We start from the raw sequence: 16,405 nt of genomic DNA, 5'->3' as shown, positions 1-16,405 counted from the left end.
TGAGCGTAAAGTGCTTGTATTTACCTTGCAGCCATCACATGTAACACACCAAACCCTAATGCCAGAACTATGCAGCCTCTCTAAAGCAGATTTTATCGGTGTGTCCTGATTATTTGCCTGTACATCGTTGATAAATCAATATGCAATCGGGCGTTCTACTTTCGACTGTGTACCACAATCAGTTACTGAAGAACTTTGGAGGTGTGAAAACATCCTTATACTACCGTTTTCACACAATTTGCAGCTTCTGCATTGGATAAATGGGACATGCTTTCCACGGAAGAGGTCTCATTGACAACATTCTCCACGCAATCAGTTGCTTCTGCTAAAAATACAAATATGGACCTGTATTACAACATTGCTTAGACATATGTAGCCTATTTGTGTCCGTCCGAAATAAATTCACAAAAGTAAAAAGCACACACATAGCAAGGAAATTAATTAGCTACCTCAAATAGAGAAGCATCGTTGTCACTCAAAATCCTAACAACTTGTCATCGTGGCTGTTTATTTGGTGGCATCAAATGTGTAGGAAAGTCAAAATATGATGACACTGCTTCGGGTTTGAGTCGTTTCTTCCATGTTCCAGAGCTCACTATGTAATCATCTTGTCGGAAATGGTTTCCGCAAAGAAAACTGCAAGAAGTAGGATTAAAACCTTTCTGCTTCACGGAAGTAATCCACTTCTTTAGCAGCACTGGGTGCTTGAGAGGAAACCTGTTCAAAAACATCGAATTAGCAAACGCACTAAGTCTGTATTTTTATCGTATTGTATCGGTAGTCCTATTACCTGTGAACTGGTAAGTCACTTTCCTTACTCCATCGCTTCGTACAATTGAAAGCGGAACAAGAAATCACCATTTCGATAATCCTTAATTCCTTATACACCGTACAGACCGAGAGAAACTTCTTGCTAAATTCGAATATGGCGGACAATACGGACGACAGTAATTAGAGAGACTGTAAGTAATCTAGTGATGGGCTAAACTGCGATTTTCCGATATCAGTGATTTCTTTGAATGCTACTTTTCAGTATCTGTTATTCTTAACTGTGATTTGTCGCAGTTAAGAGTCACAGTTAAAGCCGGTATTACACGACGGTCCGCCGCGAACGGTACTGGTCTGTCGCGACAGCCATCTGGCGGCAGAACGGGTGAAACTACGAAAATTAGCAGACACATTATCCGCGCGCCGGAATAGAGAGCAGTTCTAAATTCCTGTCAACCCACGCATGCGCACTAGGCTGCGAAACTTGCGCATGCGCAGAAGCGGGTACCGCAGTGCTTTCTGCTTGTTGTTTGTTTATGGTTGGATGTGTAGAGGCAAATAACAGTTTTTCGTGTTGGGATTTTTCCACATTTTTTTTCAGTAAGTAGGTTTTCATAAATGCAGTTAAAAATAGTATTTTTTTGCCAGTTGACTTTCTTTTATACTGGCTGTATGTTCTATTTATTGCTTCATATTCTAGAAATGGAATGGAACAAACAGGCTTTAAGCATCCTCATTCAGGTGTACAGCGAAGAAAAGTGTATGTACAACCCGCAGGACCCGCTATATCATAATAAGGTACGTCGGCATCGTTTATTTCTGAGTAATATGCATATTACACGATGATTTTCGATTCGTATATCAATGCCTTAGCTTACGAATGTTCATGTTTGATTTCATTGCATCTCTTGCTTTATTTCAGAATGCCAGGAAAGAGAAACTGGCAGTGATAGGCAGTAAAGTTCGCGCAGTTTTGTCCAACGCAACAGATGAGGACTGCAAAACTCGATTCATGTCTCTGCGGTCGCATTTTTGTGGAGAGCTAAAAAAAATTAAAGCCAGTGAGCATAGTGGTGCAGGGGCAAGCGAAGTTTATGAGCCTGCTGTGTGGTGGTTCAATGCTTTGAAGTTTTTGAAGGACGACGTGACACCGAGGAAAACAGTGACAAATATCCCAAGCCGTATGGTAAGTACGAACATTTTGTTGCCTTCCTTTGTAGGAATTCTGCTTTCTGTAAGACAGCTTATTCTGATTTCAGGTTGTAGATGGATATTCCAGCTCATATAGTATATATGCTTATATTAGTGAATGATATTTTGGAAAACAAATCACAATTTAATACTACCATGTGTATTCGTATTTTTCAGTGTTGGGAGAGGTTCACAATCTGCTATAGACTAACATGGGCCTTTAATATTTCAGATACCACAGTCACTCTCATCAAATCCATCTAGCACGACCACTGTCAATGACTCTTGTGTAAGTATTTACCTACATTTAAATAAAAGTTGTAAATAGTAATTGCAACAAGTGAATAACACATCAACTTTTTCAGAATACTGAGGTGACCACAGTTACTGAAGAGACCATAGTAAATAATGGATATATTGAAGATGACAACAGCAATGTAAGTGCATAAACAGTATTCTCATGTATGTCAATGACAGTTCATTAGCCATGAAGCTCTCTTGACCAAAAGAATGTAACACTTTGATTGTATTGTATATATTTGCTCCAACAAAATAGTACTTCACTTTCATACAGGTTACTTACATTACTTATATTTTACACAGAGAACTTTAAACAGACCACTGTAGTTTACATAACCACTTTAATGTTAGTATTGTGCTACATACGTATTACAATATCTATATCAGTTTTCTATTTCCAGTACTCTCAAGACATATTTACTGTGGAATTGTCAGACGGAAGTACACCTGTGTCAACACCATCACCTCTAAGTGAGCAGCCTTATGCTTCAGCCAGAAAGAGGCGTAGGAAGGAGACTGAGGATGAATTAGCCACCTCAACATTGTCAGTCTTAAGAGACATTAGAGTTTCAATTAGTGGCAGTAATGAAGATGACAAGTTTGGTCAGTATGTTGCTGCTGAACTGAAGAAATTTAAAAATCCAGCAATTAAGGCTGATGTAAAATTGAATGTCATGAAATGTATCATGGATGGCATCCATAAAGAAATCTGTAACTGATTTTAAAGTTAAGGCGCACTTCCCTGGCACACAGTGACGTGCGATTTCCACTCTGCTTGGGTATGCTAGAGAGAGATTTCTCTCCTCGCCAGGAACCATTGTTTATGGTGCACAAGTCTGTGTTTTCTGTATCAGCAGCTGTCACATATGTGGTGTCTGCCTCTTCAATCAAGTAGTTGTGCAGTATGCATAAAGTCTGAACAATTAATTCCACTTTCTCAACAGGTAGTCGCATTGTACTGAGAAGAACTCTGAAGCGGTTGGCCAGAATTCCGAAAGTGTTTTCCACTACTCGCCTTCCTCTTGACAATCTGTAGTTAAAAATCTGTTTGGACTTCTGGTTCTGGCAGTCTCTATAGGGTTTCATGATATATGGCTCCAGGTGAAAGGCATCATCAGCAAGAATCACATATGGCACTTCAATGTTTGTGCCAGGAAGTGATTTTTGCTGTGGTACCTTCAACCAGTTTTCCCGAAGTGCACTGCTGATCAGGCTGTTTGCATACACCCCACCATCACTCACTCTTCCATTGCACCCAATGTCAATCAAAGAGAATCGGTACCTAGCGTCCACAATAGCTAGTAAAACAACACTGTGGAACTTTTTATAATTGAAGTATGTTGAGCCAGCAGTTCGTGGTGGGGCAAATGCTATGTGTTTCCCATCCATTGCACCTGAAAATAAAAGTGAGTAGTTTTATATAACAGTACATAGACTTGCAGTGTGGGAGATAAAACACTGCCTAAAGCTGAGTCTGATATACTTCATTAAAAACATTTTAAATACATTTCATTATTGTCAGATTTTCTCCATATTATGTAACTTAATTCTGTGGCTTACCAATGCAGTTTGGGAACTGCCACAGTTCATCAAATTCTTTGGCAATTTTATTCCACTCTTCTTCTGTTGATGGTGCCTGTAATGTTATATACTTAATTACTGTCTGAATGGCACATATAAATACACACATATATATCTTCCAAACTCGAAAAATAACACAAATGTACCTTTAAGTATTGGTCCTTTTAAGTTTCGCAAATTGCAGTGCATACATCCACAATAACATTTGAAATGGTAGGCTGTGCAATTCTGTGGCTGAAAGCCAGACTCTTAAAAGATTCCCCAGTCGCCAGGAACCGTAATGTTACTGCCAGCCTGCAACGTAACAGGGCATGTAACGAAATGAACATCTTGGTTGGTATGATCACAAAACGTATAAACATACAATTCTTACCTTCGAGAAGGTGAGATAGCCTCCCTCATGACTGTGTCACACTTTTTGATTCTATCTTCTATCATAGACAGCAGCTTCTCGAAACAGACCATGTCAATCCTAACGAAGTTCCGAAATTCTTGCGGATCTTCGGGCCTCAGTTCTTTCATTAAAAGTGAATATATTCCCCTGCCTTCGTCCCTTCTTTTCAGCCAGGGTCGAACCCAACAACGCCTGGCTTTTCGTTTTCGTCGCCGTTCTGCCCTAATCTGAAGATTTACTGCCACTGCCAGGGCAATAGCTTCAAAAGCAGGTGGATCTTCCATGTGTAATATGCTGTATAAATGTAAATTTCGATATACATATACCAGTGTAATCAAGTGTCGTAACATAAATATAGTGAGTCTGTAATTCAGGACAGTTGTAACCTACGTAAGAGAAAGCAATTTCTTATTAAATACGAACCTTGAGCTCACAGAAATAATTTGAAAGTATCCAGTGTATCATACACTCGTTCCTGAGTTGCTCGCGGTAGAACGGACGACTTTACAAGACAGCACACGTTTTCTTTCCGCACGTGTATCGTCTGCTGCTCGCGAATATCGTCGTCTGCTGCTGCGCATGCGCACTAGGTATATCCCGCGTGGACGGTGTAATAGGTCGGACGTGATCCAGTATGTGGTTTCAGGTATGCACGCTAGGGGCGCTGGTGCATAGGCGTACGCTTTCGCGCATCGTGTAATACGTGTATCACTCCGCCACTGCTATTTCTGCGATTTGTGCTACTTCCGTGATTTCTGCGATTTCTGCGACTTACCACCGTATGAAAAAGTCCACACAGAAAATTCCATCTCAACAAACCTCTCGTTGGTAAGTATGTTTTACGTTTGTTCTTACGTTGCCTTAAATTTTGTATTAAAGAAACAATTGTGAAAATATTAATAGTGTAATTAATATGTAAGTAGCCATACAGTAGCGTAATAGTTCGTGTTTATAAAATGAATTCTAACATATTGTTATGTTCACAGGTACCCGAACTACATTTCAGACACTCAGTAAAGTGATAACTCAAAATATCATTGTCAACAGATCTGGAGAAATTGCCACTGCGTCTTTAGACCGTTTTCGTCAGATGAAAGGTTAGTTTCTAAGTGTTTCGATGGACTTATTACTTCAGTGAGAACGTTCTTGCAAATGTGAAATATACCCCATTGAGTGGCTTTCGTTACAGCAAATTTTAGCAATCTACTCCGTCAATTATATTGCTTGTAATTAGTGACAGCAAAAATTGTTTAATAATCCTTGTGATTTTGCAGACACAGTTCTGACTCTGATTACTGGTTGCTGTAGGTATCTATCCACATCATGGCTGTTGAGAGAGAGTCGTGAAGATTCAAGACAGCTCTTAGAAGATTTTGCAGTTTAAAAATGACATAATTGTGAAATAAGTGTGCAGATAAGTGATTAAACTGTGTTTTATTGAAGTTGTCGATTTTAAAGGAATAATAAATGTTAAATACAGTGAGCGAATAATGAAAATCTCATTTTCCACATGTTTAAGCCGTCCTATACCCGTAATTTTCCGCCACTTATTTACTGGTAAACACTAGTTGGAGAGTGACATGCCAACCCCCCTCCCCCCCTTCTCCACAATCTTGGTGTGACACTGACCTGTAACATATTCCAAAGTCTACAATATGCATTTTGAGGCTGTTGATATGAAAGTGGGAAGTACAGATCTTCCAGTTAAATCAGGGATAGCTTAAGTGCATTACTTGAAAGTAACACAGGAAAAGCTTACTTATGTAGGTGGTAGTAGTGTCGGCAAAAAGTTCTTGTGTGTGAAGTTGCCATGTAGAACACCAGGTGTAAAACTTTTATCCCGAGTCTTGAACTGTGTCGGAACAAAAGTGAGGCATTCATATGACTCAATAATACTGTTTTCATTTCACTACACTTATACAGATGTCTGGGTTCTGCTGTGTTACATTGCAAAGTCCTGTAGGCATGTGCAGTATTAACCAAAACTATCATATTGGAAGCAAAATCAAACACATTTGTTACGTTACTTGATATTTTCAGGAGAAAAAGGCAATGTTGCTTCTTATTAATATAATACATTCAGAGTCACAGCTGTGTTTGACCAACCATAACTGATGCTGACTGTGCATGTCGTCATATAACGTGAAGAGCTTATTTCAGTAGTGGTACAAGTCCATTACCTCCACTTTTCTGTCTATAATGCTTCTGAAATTAATGATCCAAACAAACATAAATAAAGGTTCATCTCTAGCAAGAAGCCATAAGCTTAAATATTTCTGGTATCTCAACTGCAGATTTTTCAGCGCTCAATTGACTTTACTACTCTGTATTTCAAAATGAACAAAAATGGACTTGTACCACTAATGAAATAAGTCCTTCATATGCACACGCTGCCAGTGTTGCCAACTCTAAAAACCCCGAGTAGCTAGATTCAATACCAAAAGTCGCTAGAAAGTCGCTAAAACTGATTTTACTAGGGATGTACTAAAAATTTCGTGCTGTGAATGGTGCAATAAGCCAGTGGGGGGGGGGGTAATAATATTAATAAAAATTGTCTCATACGTAATTGCTATATTGTCTTAATTAAATGAAGCATCGCTTGCAACAACATACATATAAAATACGCTAACGTTTAATTAAACATGTTATCATAATTGACGCAACACATAAATTGTTGTTTCAATCACAGTAGTCAAATATACTACAAATATAAAACTATATTTGCAACAAGAAAAAAAGCAAGAGCTCAAATTAGGTTACAAAACATACACGTACTGGTATGTGAGCTATTCATCATCGTCACTCAGAAGATCAAATAACTCCATGCTCTGACAGAACTGTAGTTGATGTAGAGGGTTGAACGTCACTCAAAAGATGATGCTGCAGTTCGACTGGTTTTGTCGCAAAAGAGTAACTTTCGTTCGTTCCAATAAGCTCCAATACGTCTGATGGTATGTCAATGCACAATCTTTATTTTGTTTCTTCAGCTGGTCTCTCAATATGATCAAAGCATTAATTGTCTTTAACGATAATCTGTTACATTGTTTAGTTTTTATAATGTTCATAGAACCGAATATTCTTTCCACTTCTGCATTTGAATGCGGTAGGCATATAACAGTCATTGCTAGCTGTGAAATCAAAGAAAAAGGATTCTCCCCTGCGGCATTTTTATACTGCAAAACCTCACTCCAACATCGAACAGTGTTAGCAGTGTTATTCCAGCTAATGAAGTTGATGTTATGCCATTCTTGCAGCATACCGTCTATGAAATCGCCACTAAAACCCAATTCTTTGGCTACGTCCACTACAGCATTATTTTTATTCACTTTTAGTGTTTCTGCAACATTCAGCATTGACATTTTTTCAGGATCGTAACGTTACTTGGCAGTCTTTGTTGAATTTCTTTTATGAGTTTCAGACTAAACTGAATGCATCTCTTCTTCAAATAAACTTTATTTTCTTCAGACAAACTTGACTCAGACAATTTCTGTTCAAACATAAAGCGAAGGTTCGGATTTGCGTACATACATTCGCTTGGAACTGGTGTTGACAACAAATCAACAGTTAGAAAAACTATGTTTTGTCCGAGTGACTGCATGAGAAATACAAGTGTATCTAGTAATTTAGTGGGGTCATTGTCTTCTCCTTCAAAAGCTTTTATTGCTATTTGTACGTCTTTTAAGGCATGTTTAAGGTAAAACACGTAAAGATGATTTGAACCGTCACAATACATCTTGTACAAAAGATCGGCATTGTAACAACTCTCTTGGACCATGACAAGTGAAAAATGTAGCTTTAGTTCTTCCCACTGCTGCAGAATTCTTCGTATTGCTGGTTCAATTGAAAGCCAACGTGTTTCACAGACCTTCAAAATTTTTAGTGGCTGTTTTCCACATTTTATTGTCTCATAAACCTTTTTATATTCCTCTTGTCTTTTGGGTGAAATGGAGAACCAATTGCAGGTTTCACGTACAAGAAACTCTATGTTTGTAGGTATGGTATTCACTGAGGCGTGCGAAACTGCAAGCTGAAGAGAGTGACAAATGCAACGGATCAGTACTAAATGCTTCAAACCATATTCCTCCTGAGTTGTTCGAAAAGCCCATTGTTTATTCCAACCATTGCAGAAACATTATCTGTGCCAGTTCCTACCATATTAACGATTGGAAGTTTGAGATCTTTCAAAGAATTCACAAGAACAGCAGCCAGATTTCTTGCATCTGCAGTTTCTACTACAGCGAGTTTGGGAAATGCTGATCTAATGGTTTGGTTGTTTACACTATAGTACCGTATAACGATAAATGGTTCAAATGGCTCTGAGCACTATGGGACTTAACTGCTGAGGTCATCAGTCCCCTAGAACTTAGAACTACTTAAACCTAACTGACCTAAGGACATCACACACATCCATGCCCGAGGCAGGATTCGAACCTGCGACCATAGCGTTCGCGCGTTTTTAGACTGTAGCGCCTAGAACCGCTCGGCCACACTGGCCAGCGTATAACGATACCTAGCATTTTAGATATTGATACATCTGTGGATTCATCTATTAGTACACACCAATGATGTGTAAAATATGGAGCCAAAACTTCAGTTATAATGTTAGTGCACTTTGCACGATGTAATTGCATGTTTTTAGCGCCCTCATCAGCGGAAAACACCTTCTTTCACAGTATTCCTAAATGATCTACAGCCAAAAATAGAACAATGTTCAGCAATAAAGAAAGAAAGGGCGTGTCTTCCTCTCTGCTTGCTATTCTAACTGTAGTTTTCGGAACAATTTTCACAGGTAAGGTGGTTTGTGTTTTTTTTTAATCATTTTTTATGCTTAATAGTTTTCGAATGCTTTCTAATATCACACAATTTAGCATAAAACTCTGTCACACACACTTGACATCTTGCCTTGGGTAAGTCTCCAACGACTGGTTTCATCCACCCATTGAATTCAGGTTCTGCTTTCCACACATCCTGATATTTTTGAGCGTACTGCTTCTTCTTCTGCGATAAATCCATTATGTAAGCCACCACAACATAAGTTTCACCAATTTATAATCACAGAAAATACATTAAAACTCAGGCGAACTAGAGGTCGTGAAACAATCTACTCACTTGGTAACTCGATATCAGTCCTATTGTTCATTATTTAAAACATAATAATGTCTGAGATATCCCCACCGAATTGTTCTTGCGTTACCACTGTGCATGTGGTAATAATTTGACTGCGAGTTAACATTTCGAAAAATTAGAGGTTGCTGGACGGAAATGTATTTTATTATAGATAATATTACGTATGTTTTTTGTCACTTCGAAAAATAAAGGGAGTTCAAAAGTTGAGAATTATAGATCGATAAGCTATCGACGATAACAGGCTAGTGGGTAATCAATAATGAATTGTTCTATTGTCAAGGCTTTCTTACTCTGTAGGTGATTCCCACATTCTGGTTTACTAAATGCTGAACAATGCTACATGATCTGCTAAGAACTTAATTTAACTTAGTAAATCTAGAACAAAGTCAGCGTAGTACCCATTCTATAGTTAAAATCTTAGTTTTGTTAATGAAAATACTGGCCCAAAATAGTTTCGATTTGTACTTCAAAAGTCGTCAGTACTCCAAAAGTCGCCAGATAAGTCGCTAAATAATTTTTGTTGCTAAAAAGTTTTTTTTGTCGCTAAGACAAAGGAAAAAGTCGCCATTTCTAGCGACAAAGTCACTAAATTGGCAACACTGCACACAGCACACCGATCTCGTGAGGCACAAGGCTCTCATAACGAAGTACGTACGTCGGTCAACAGATGGCACTAGGAAATGAATCTTAACTGCTCTTTTTAGTTGCTACTTGCGACTCTTAGTTGCGATTTGTCACAGAAATCGCAGTTTGACTCGGTAGCGAATAGCGTAGTATGAACTTTGATCAACAGATGGCACTGCTAACTGTGCTTTTCAGTTGCTACTTGCGACTCTTAAGCCCGGTCCACACGCAATGATCTGTCTGCGCAGACATTGGCGCATATGTCTGTACATGCAAAAGATCGCTGCAAATGTGGTGTGTTCACACGACACAAACCCCAATCTACTACTCGCCCGCCATCTGTCGGTGTAGAAAAGAAATATCAGTGGCAAGCGACTACGCTCCCCGCAAACGTCAGAAACTTAATTCAGTTATTTTGAAATATAGAAATGGAGGAAGTTCTGTTGTGGTTTGTGTTTGCGACTTCTGTTGCAAAAAACATTCAGACCAACTGCAGGAAACAGAGAAGGCGGTCAAAATGGTGTACACAGTGGCTGCTAAAGCGAAAGCAGTTTTCTCACGTACATTTACTGCGAGAGTTGCAGGGCAAACCTGTTTTGTTTTACATTACCTCGTGTTCCATTTCCTGTCACATTGACACTCCAATTTCATCTTCAATTGTACTCCTGCTTGATCTTGGCGTTTCTTGATCACTAAGAAAGCCAAGCAGATCAAAATACCATATCGTTGGCTGGTATACTTGATCTACCCATACACCAGATCTTCTAGATTTCTGAACTTTGGATAACTCTTTTCGGTAAACAGTTCGCTGTCAGACTTAATTTACTTGACTCGCCTTCATGAACTCATCCTTCAGGACAGCGTAAATAGCTTCACGTGTGTTGGGTATTATTTTACTCAACTCTTGTTTCGATATTGCAGTTGAAAATTCCAAATCCTTGTAGCTCCTTCATGTTGCTATGAATCTTAATGTACGCCAGCCGTTTATGAGGAGAAATTGCCCTTCTCATACAAGTATTTTTTTCTCATAATATGAGGGGTTACAAGCTTTAAGAGATAATTATAAGTTTCTACATCCATCTGCAAATAATTTCGCCAGTTCGCAACGAATTTTTTTTTTTTTTTAATTACCGTTTCTCTGTTTGCCGAGGCGCCAACTGGCCGCAATTTTTCAATTAGAGCATTGTATGCTGCTGTCTTGTTGTCTCAGGTCACTATATTCTTTACTTTTAATCTTCCACAAACATGGGTGGTATCTATACATTTCAATGAATTCACTTGCAAACTCTGCAGAACACTGACGAGTATCAGTCATTTTAATGCCCTGTGCGCACAAATACAAACACTAGACTGAGCAAACAGCTGTTTCGCGCCAGATTTGCGGCGATCTCCTGTCCACACGCTCCAACTTGTCTGCGCAGATGTGGTTTGAACCCAGAGGTTTAAGAGGTTTCGCTCAAACCTCCAACTCCAACTTCCAGGTTTGCACACACCTCAGGTTGGTGCAAATCTTCTGTCCACACGCAACGATCTGTGTGCGCAGACATTTGCGCAGACAGATCGTTGCGTGTGGACGGGCCTTTAGTTGCGACTTGTCACGGAAATCGCAGTTAGACTCGATAGCGTGTCGCAGAGATGAGCGTAGTACGAACTTTGGCCAACAGATAGCACTGTTAACTGCGCTTTTTAGTTGCTACTTCTAGCCGCAACTTGTCACTGAAATCGCAGAAATCAGTAAGAAATTCGGCCAACAGATGGCTCACGGCGTTGAATGTGAAATGCTACTTGCGACTGCTAACTGTGACTGGAATCGCAGTTAGATTTTGTGAAGTTGTTATTGTGATATCTGTGACTTCTCAATCACTGTGATTTCTAACAGATACGCGATTTTATGCTCACAACTACAGTAATCAGCTGATAGAGCCATCTATCGGTAGGTCCGGTACTTGAGCATCCCTCATTTCGTTAGCTTTAGCGTCTGTCAGATCCTGGGCTTTCGCTAACGGTACGTTTTTAATCTTTGGACATGTTTTGGTTTTGAGGAAATATGCGTTACATTCTGCAGGTAATAAATAAACGTATAGAGATTACAAACATGACTAAATGAATGACAAAAATTTGGATTGGAACTCAGTTAACATGGCACCTCTTTTCTATTATAACAACAGCTGATGTTGATGAGTATAGTAGTCCACGAAAATCTTGTAATGACGCTGTGGTAGTTATTCCTGACACAATTTTTTTTATTATTATTTTTAGTTGGTACATATGAATGAGATTTTACTCATTATTTAATTGTGATCACATCATTTACGGCGTGCTGGGCGACAGTTTGTGGCAGTGTGTAAATGTTGTGTATCATTTTTGCAGGTTATGTTCATCACAGTCAAACACCTGGATTATTTTCAGTGAGCTTTCAAGGTTTCGGACTGCGAAAGGTAGGTAAATAGTACTTAATCAAGTAGTTTAGAGCATTTTGTGTCTTTACGGTTCATCCCATTATGAAAAATGCCAGGTCTAGATTGCATGGCATCCAGTCAAGTGTTGGGAGTTTTCGGCCTGTCGGGTAAAATCGGAATGTGTATCTTCGCAAAAGAAATGGTCGAGACTGTGGCGCGTTGTCAGAAGTTACTGGAGCATTTATTGTATATAATGATATCCACAGAAAGTGAATGTACATGTTATGTGCTGCGTGACTGATGAGAAAAGGCGGACAGTGAAGTTGGCACATTCAGTATGTTAGTGTGTTTTTTTTATTTTCTTAGTCGTAATAATTTTTGTGAAGAAACTTTGCCGTGAAGAGATGCAGGCTGCTCCAGATTGTACGGCTACGGTACGCCATTTCATAAGTGCCCCCAGTTATATAATTTCGTGGTTTGGGTATGTGCCCGCAGTATATCATTTCGTGGTTTGGGTATGTAAGCTTGAAAAGAAATACTGTAGAAAGTATTAATTCGGTTTCATTTTTGTTAGTTTTCTGTGTGCTTTGATTATTCCTCTACTTAGTTTTCTTTTATAGTTCAGTAAATCCCATGTAAATACCAGTTTATTGGAGTTTGTAGCTTTTAATGTAGTTCTGTAGAAGAATGTTGTATCGTTATTTAGGAAATGGCAAAAAATTTAATTTTGCCAGAACGAGGTACTAGGCCTAAGTATCTTAAGTGTAATGCCTCTAACAAAATTAGTTTTGTAAGGAAAAAAGTAACCAATGTTAAAGCTTGATGGTAATCAAGAATCAGAACTTCCACAGTGTAATGTGTAGACTACAGTTGAAGGTATATGCTTTTCTTTCATGAGCGGGTAAAGATTCCAGAATGGCGGTGCTTACTCCAAATTGAGTATCAACCATGAATGATTATAGACTACGAAAGTTTTGAAGTAACACCTATGTTAAAAATGCTTATTCACTGGGTAACAAACAATCTGTAGGTCTGGGTTTTCGTCGTTTGCCTACGAGACTGAAATTAAGAATGAACAATGTGTAGTGCGAAATGTTTGGTTCTGTTCAGTAATTTGGCTGCAATGTATGTATTGTTTTGATTGATCATGCAAAAAATATACATATTCCTTAATTATCACAATAGGTTAGTATGCCATAAGCCAGTGTTACAAAGTAGCAGCAACAATCAGTACTACTTCATTTCCATTGTACATGGTTTTGAGTGTTCCAATCTTTATAACCTGAGAAATGTAAATGAGTTGATATCACTGAACAGTTTTTTCCTCAGCCACTTTTGAATCAATTTCCTGTGTAATCACACACTTGTTGCTCCCATTAGGGAAGTGAATATACTGCCTTTGAGCTGTACTTCATGGTAACGACAGACACTGTTAACAACTGTTTTTATCAGAATGCTTGTTTTCCAGACATATAGAACTGCAGCCATGGACCAGAAGCCACCTGTATGGATGAAAAAAGAGGAAACAGATGAAGTACCATCTGAGTCAGGCTCCATGGTAAGTGGCTATTTTCATTTCTTATCAGTGTTTCAGTAATTACTATGTGCAGGATGGTGTATGAATACAAACAATTCATGTCATACTGCTGGAACTGTGAGCAATTCAGTCTACTAAAAACCTGGTAATCTTTCACTGTCAAATATGATGCTTCGCACAGAGCATTGAAATAAGCTTTGTGTTAAACCTCACATAGAATTCAGGCAAGAGTTTAAATTTAATTTTCAATAAACATGAAAATTTTTTAATGCACTGCCAAATTATACTGATAAGATCTTTGCTATAGGGTGGGTATATTCTGCTTTGATATGCTTCTTTTAAATGACAACCTTAATGTGCAACTTAAGAATAACTGACTGTCATGAATGTTTGAAGTCCCATTAAATTTAAAGATCTGTCATGTGTAGTTGGTACATTATTGCAGTGTAACATGGTATGGAATAAGAATTATAATTTGTAAATGATTTTTAATGACATTTGTGTGGTCACAAGCCTCAGAAGTATGTTTCGTATTGGCATTAGTTGTTGACTAAATATGTAAACAAAGTGAAAGTAGGACTGACAGCAGTAACGTTTCATTTCAGACAGAGACATAAATTGATACACAGTCTGTAGGTGTGGAATGAATTTGTATGTTGCAGCAAAGCTTTGACAAAGCCATGGGGTTGCACATTAAATAGTGACATGTTTGTTCATAACCACTTCCTACATTCACTACAGATTGCTGTATGTATTGTTCGTCAAATTGCAATGATGTTAGTTATTGGTGTAAATAAGCTTACATGCACAAGACACTTGAAATTTGATGCATCACCACCATTTGGAAAACTAACTCGCTGGTTGCCTTTAGTAGTTTTACAATCTGCCAACCAGAATTGAGGGCCCTGACCCTACCGCACAAACTGCCTGGGAACTATCGACATTCAACAAATCTGTTTGCTTCGACATCCATCTTATGTGCAACTGCTGGTGTATTGTGATAGCATTAAAGCAGTATTTGCCTTTGAATATAAATGAGTGCTATCTGTCTTGAGCAGCTGGGCACAACTGCAGAAGTATTAGGATAGCATTAATGCAGCATTTGCATTTCAATATATGTGAATGATTCATTATAGTTTGTACAAACTGAGTGAAAATTTTGTGATCAACTTGACCAGCAGTATCAGAACAGTAATCCTACGCCATCCCTGTAGGGGAATTATAGGGAAGTAACTAAATATACTAAATTTTAGTAAACATAGTAATAGGGTGGTTAGAACCAACGTAGTTCAGGCTTTGACTGTGACCCTGAACGTAATGATGATTCGGTATTATACAGACACCATATCTTGGGAGTTTTAGTCAGGGAGTGTTTAGAGCTATGATTGTGTAAGATACCAATAGGGGCCAAGCCTGAATTACCGCTGCCAATCACAGCAAACATTGTGCTGTAGCCGCTAACAAATTCTGGATTACTCTGATTTGCCTTGTATTGCAGATTGCCTTTTTTCTTATTTTGAAATGAGTGAAGACACTAATCCTGGTGAATAGAGGTATTCACCACAAGAGGAATCAGTGATCCTATGACCATTAAGTCAGTTGTGCTTTTGTGAAAGCACAGAATGCAGATTTGCCCCTTGGGCAACCAGTTCTTATTTGTTTATAGTCACGGCTGACGGTCGCAGTATACTGTCCACATAATATATGGCATAATATTTATGCACAACATGCATTATTTATGTTGCCATTATGGGTTGGTGTTTTTTTTTTTTATAGGAATGAAAATCATTGCAGTAGAATGACAGCTAGAACAATGCAGATTGGGTTGTAAGGCGGATTTTTTGCTTTTCGTTTTGGGACGTCAACAAATGTGCAACCATAATTGTGGTGATGTAGTGGTCTGTAGCAGACCCTCAAATGTTGGTTTATTTGAAATGCAACTGTTTGAAACTTGTCAAAGCCAACAAATGGCATGGCATGAGTATAACTAAAATTCTTGTGGTGGGGTCTATTTTAGGCCAGTTGGAATGTGAACACTCATTAACCTTGGACCTGAACCTCAAAACTATTGAAAGGCCACATAAAGGTTAAAGGGTGGTCTTACACCATTCTTACACTCTCTGAAATCTTGGTGGTGGTGGTGGTGGTGGTGGTGGTGGTGGTGGTGGCAGACTGATTTACAGTGCAGCTCACGGACTAGGTTAGGTTGAAATGTGATAATGTGGTTGAGAGCTGGGAAAACCAACAAGTACTAAAGCGAAATGACGGTTGTGGTTACAAATTCACCAGTAGCACAGTCAATTGTTCACTGAAAAATGCAGGGGGATGCCCAGAATGTAACTTTTATTCACATGAAGTCTTGTCTTCCTTTGTGTGCGATGTTAGTTGATTGACTGAACTTTCCTATGACCTTTAGAGATGTGTGTGGGAATTATGAATTGAAAGCCACCTTCCTTATGTAAATATTTAAAACTTAATGTGTGG

At 38.7% G+C, this 16,405-nt stretch overlaps 2 protein-coding genes and 1 long non-coding RNA gene across 7 annotated transcripts in view; 2 read left to right on the top strand and 1 right to left on the bottom strand.

Moving 5' to 3' along the window:
- Positions 1–1,450: 1,450 nt before the first annotated feature.
- LOC126108971 (uncharacterized) lies at positions 1,451–2,985 on the top strand. Its single transcript, XM_049914369.1, has 5 exons — positions 1,451–1,566; positions 1,691–1,954; positions 2,192–2,248; positions 2,325–2,396; positions 2,661–2,985. Exons 1-5 carry the CDS (start codon positions 1,471–1,473, stop codon positions 2,976–2,978), a joined length of 807 nt encoding a protein of 268 aa, XP_049770326.1. The 5' UTR covers positions 1,451–1,470; the 3' UTR covers positions 2,979–2,985.
- Positions 2,986–3,019: 34 nt separating this feature from the next.
- LOC126108972 (uncharacterized) lies at positions 3,020–4,724 on the bottom strand. Its single transcript, XR_007523669.1, has 5 exons — positions 4,658–4,724; positions 4,214–4,528; positions 3,987–4,134; positions 3,820–3,895; positions 3,020–3,653 (listed from the first exon to the last, which is right to left on the bottom strand). It is a non-coding gene; the product is annotated as an uncharacterized LOC126108972 (long non-coding RNA).
- A 7,138-nt stretch (positions 4,725–11,862) lies between these two features.
- Positions 11,863–16,405, top strand: part of LOC126108969 (zinc finger protein 708-like) — a 183,096-nt gene continuing 178,553 nt past the window's right edge. For 3 of the 5 annotated variants that reach the window (XM_049914367.1, XM_049914368.1, XM_049914364.1), the window contains exons 1-3: positions 11,923–12,050; positions 12,356–12,423; positions 13,853–13,942. In XM_049914367.1, coding sequence (XP_049770324.1) covers positions 13,871–13,942 — 72 coding nt within the window. In that variant the 5' untranslated portion in view covers positions 11,923–12,050; positions 12,356–12,423; positions 13,853–13,870. The other 2 variants (XM_049914365.1, XM_049914366.1) reach the window with 2 other exon arrangements.

Source organism: Schistocerca cancellata, chromosome 11 (genome assembly GCF_023864275.1).
Source record: "Schistocerca cancellata isolate TAMUIC-IGC-003103 chromosome 11, iqSchCanc2.1, whole genome shotgun sequence".
Classification (NCBI taxonomy): domain Eukaryota; kingdom Metazoa; phylum Arthropoda; class Insecta; order Orthoptera; family Acrididae; genus Schistocerca; species Schistocerca cancellata.
Note: the sequence above shows the minus strand (reverse complement) of the source record. Positions and strands in the feature narration are given on the sequence as shown.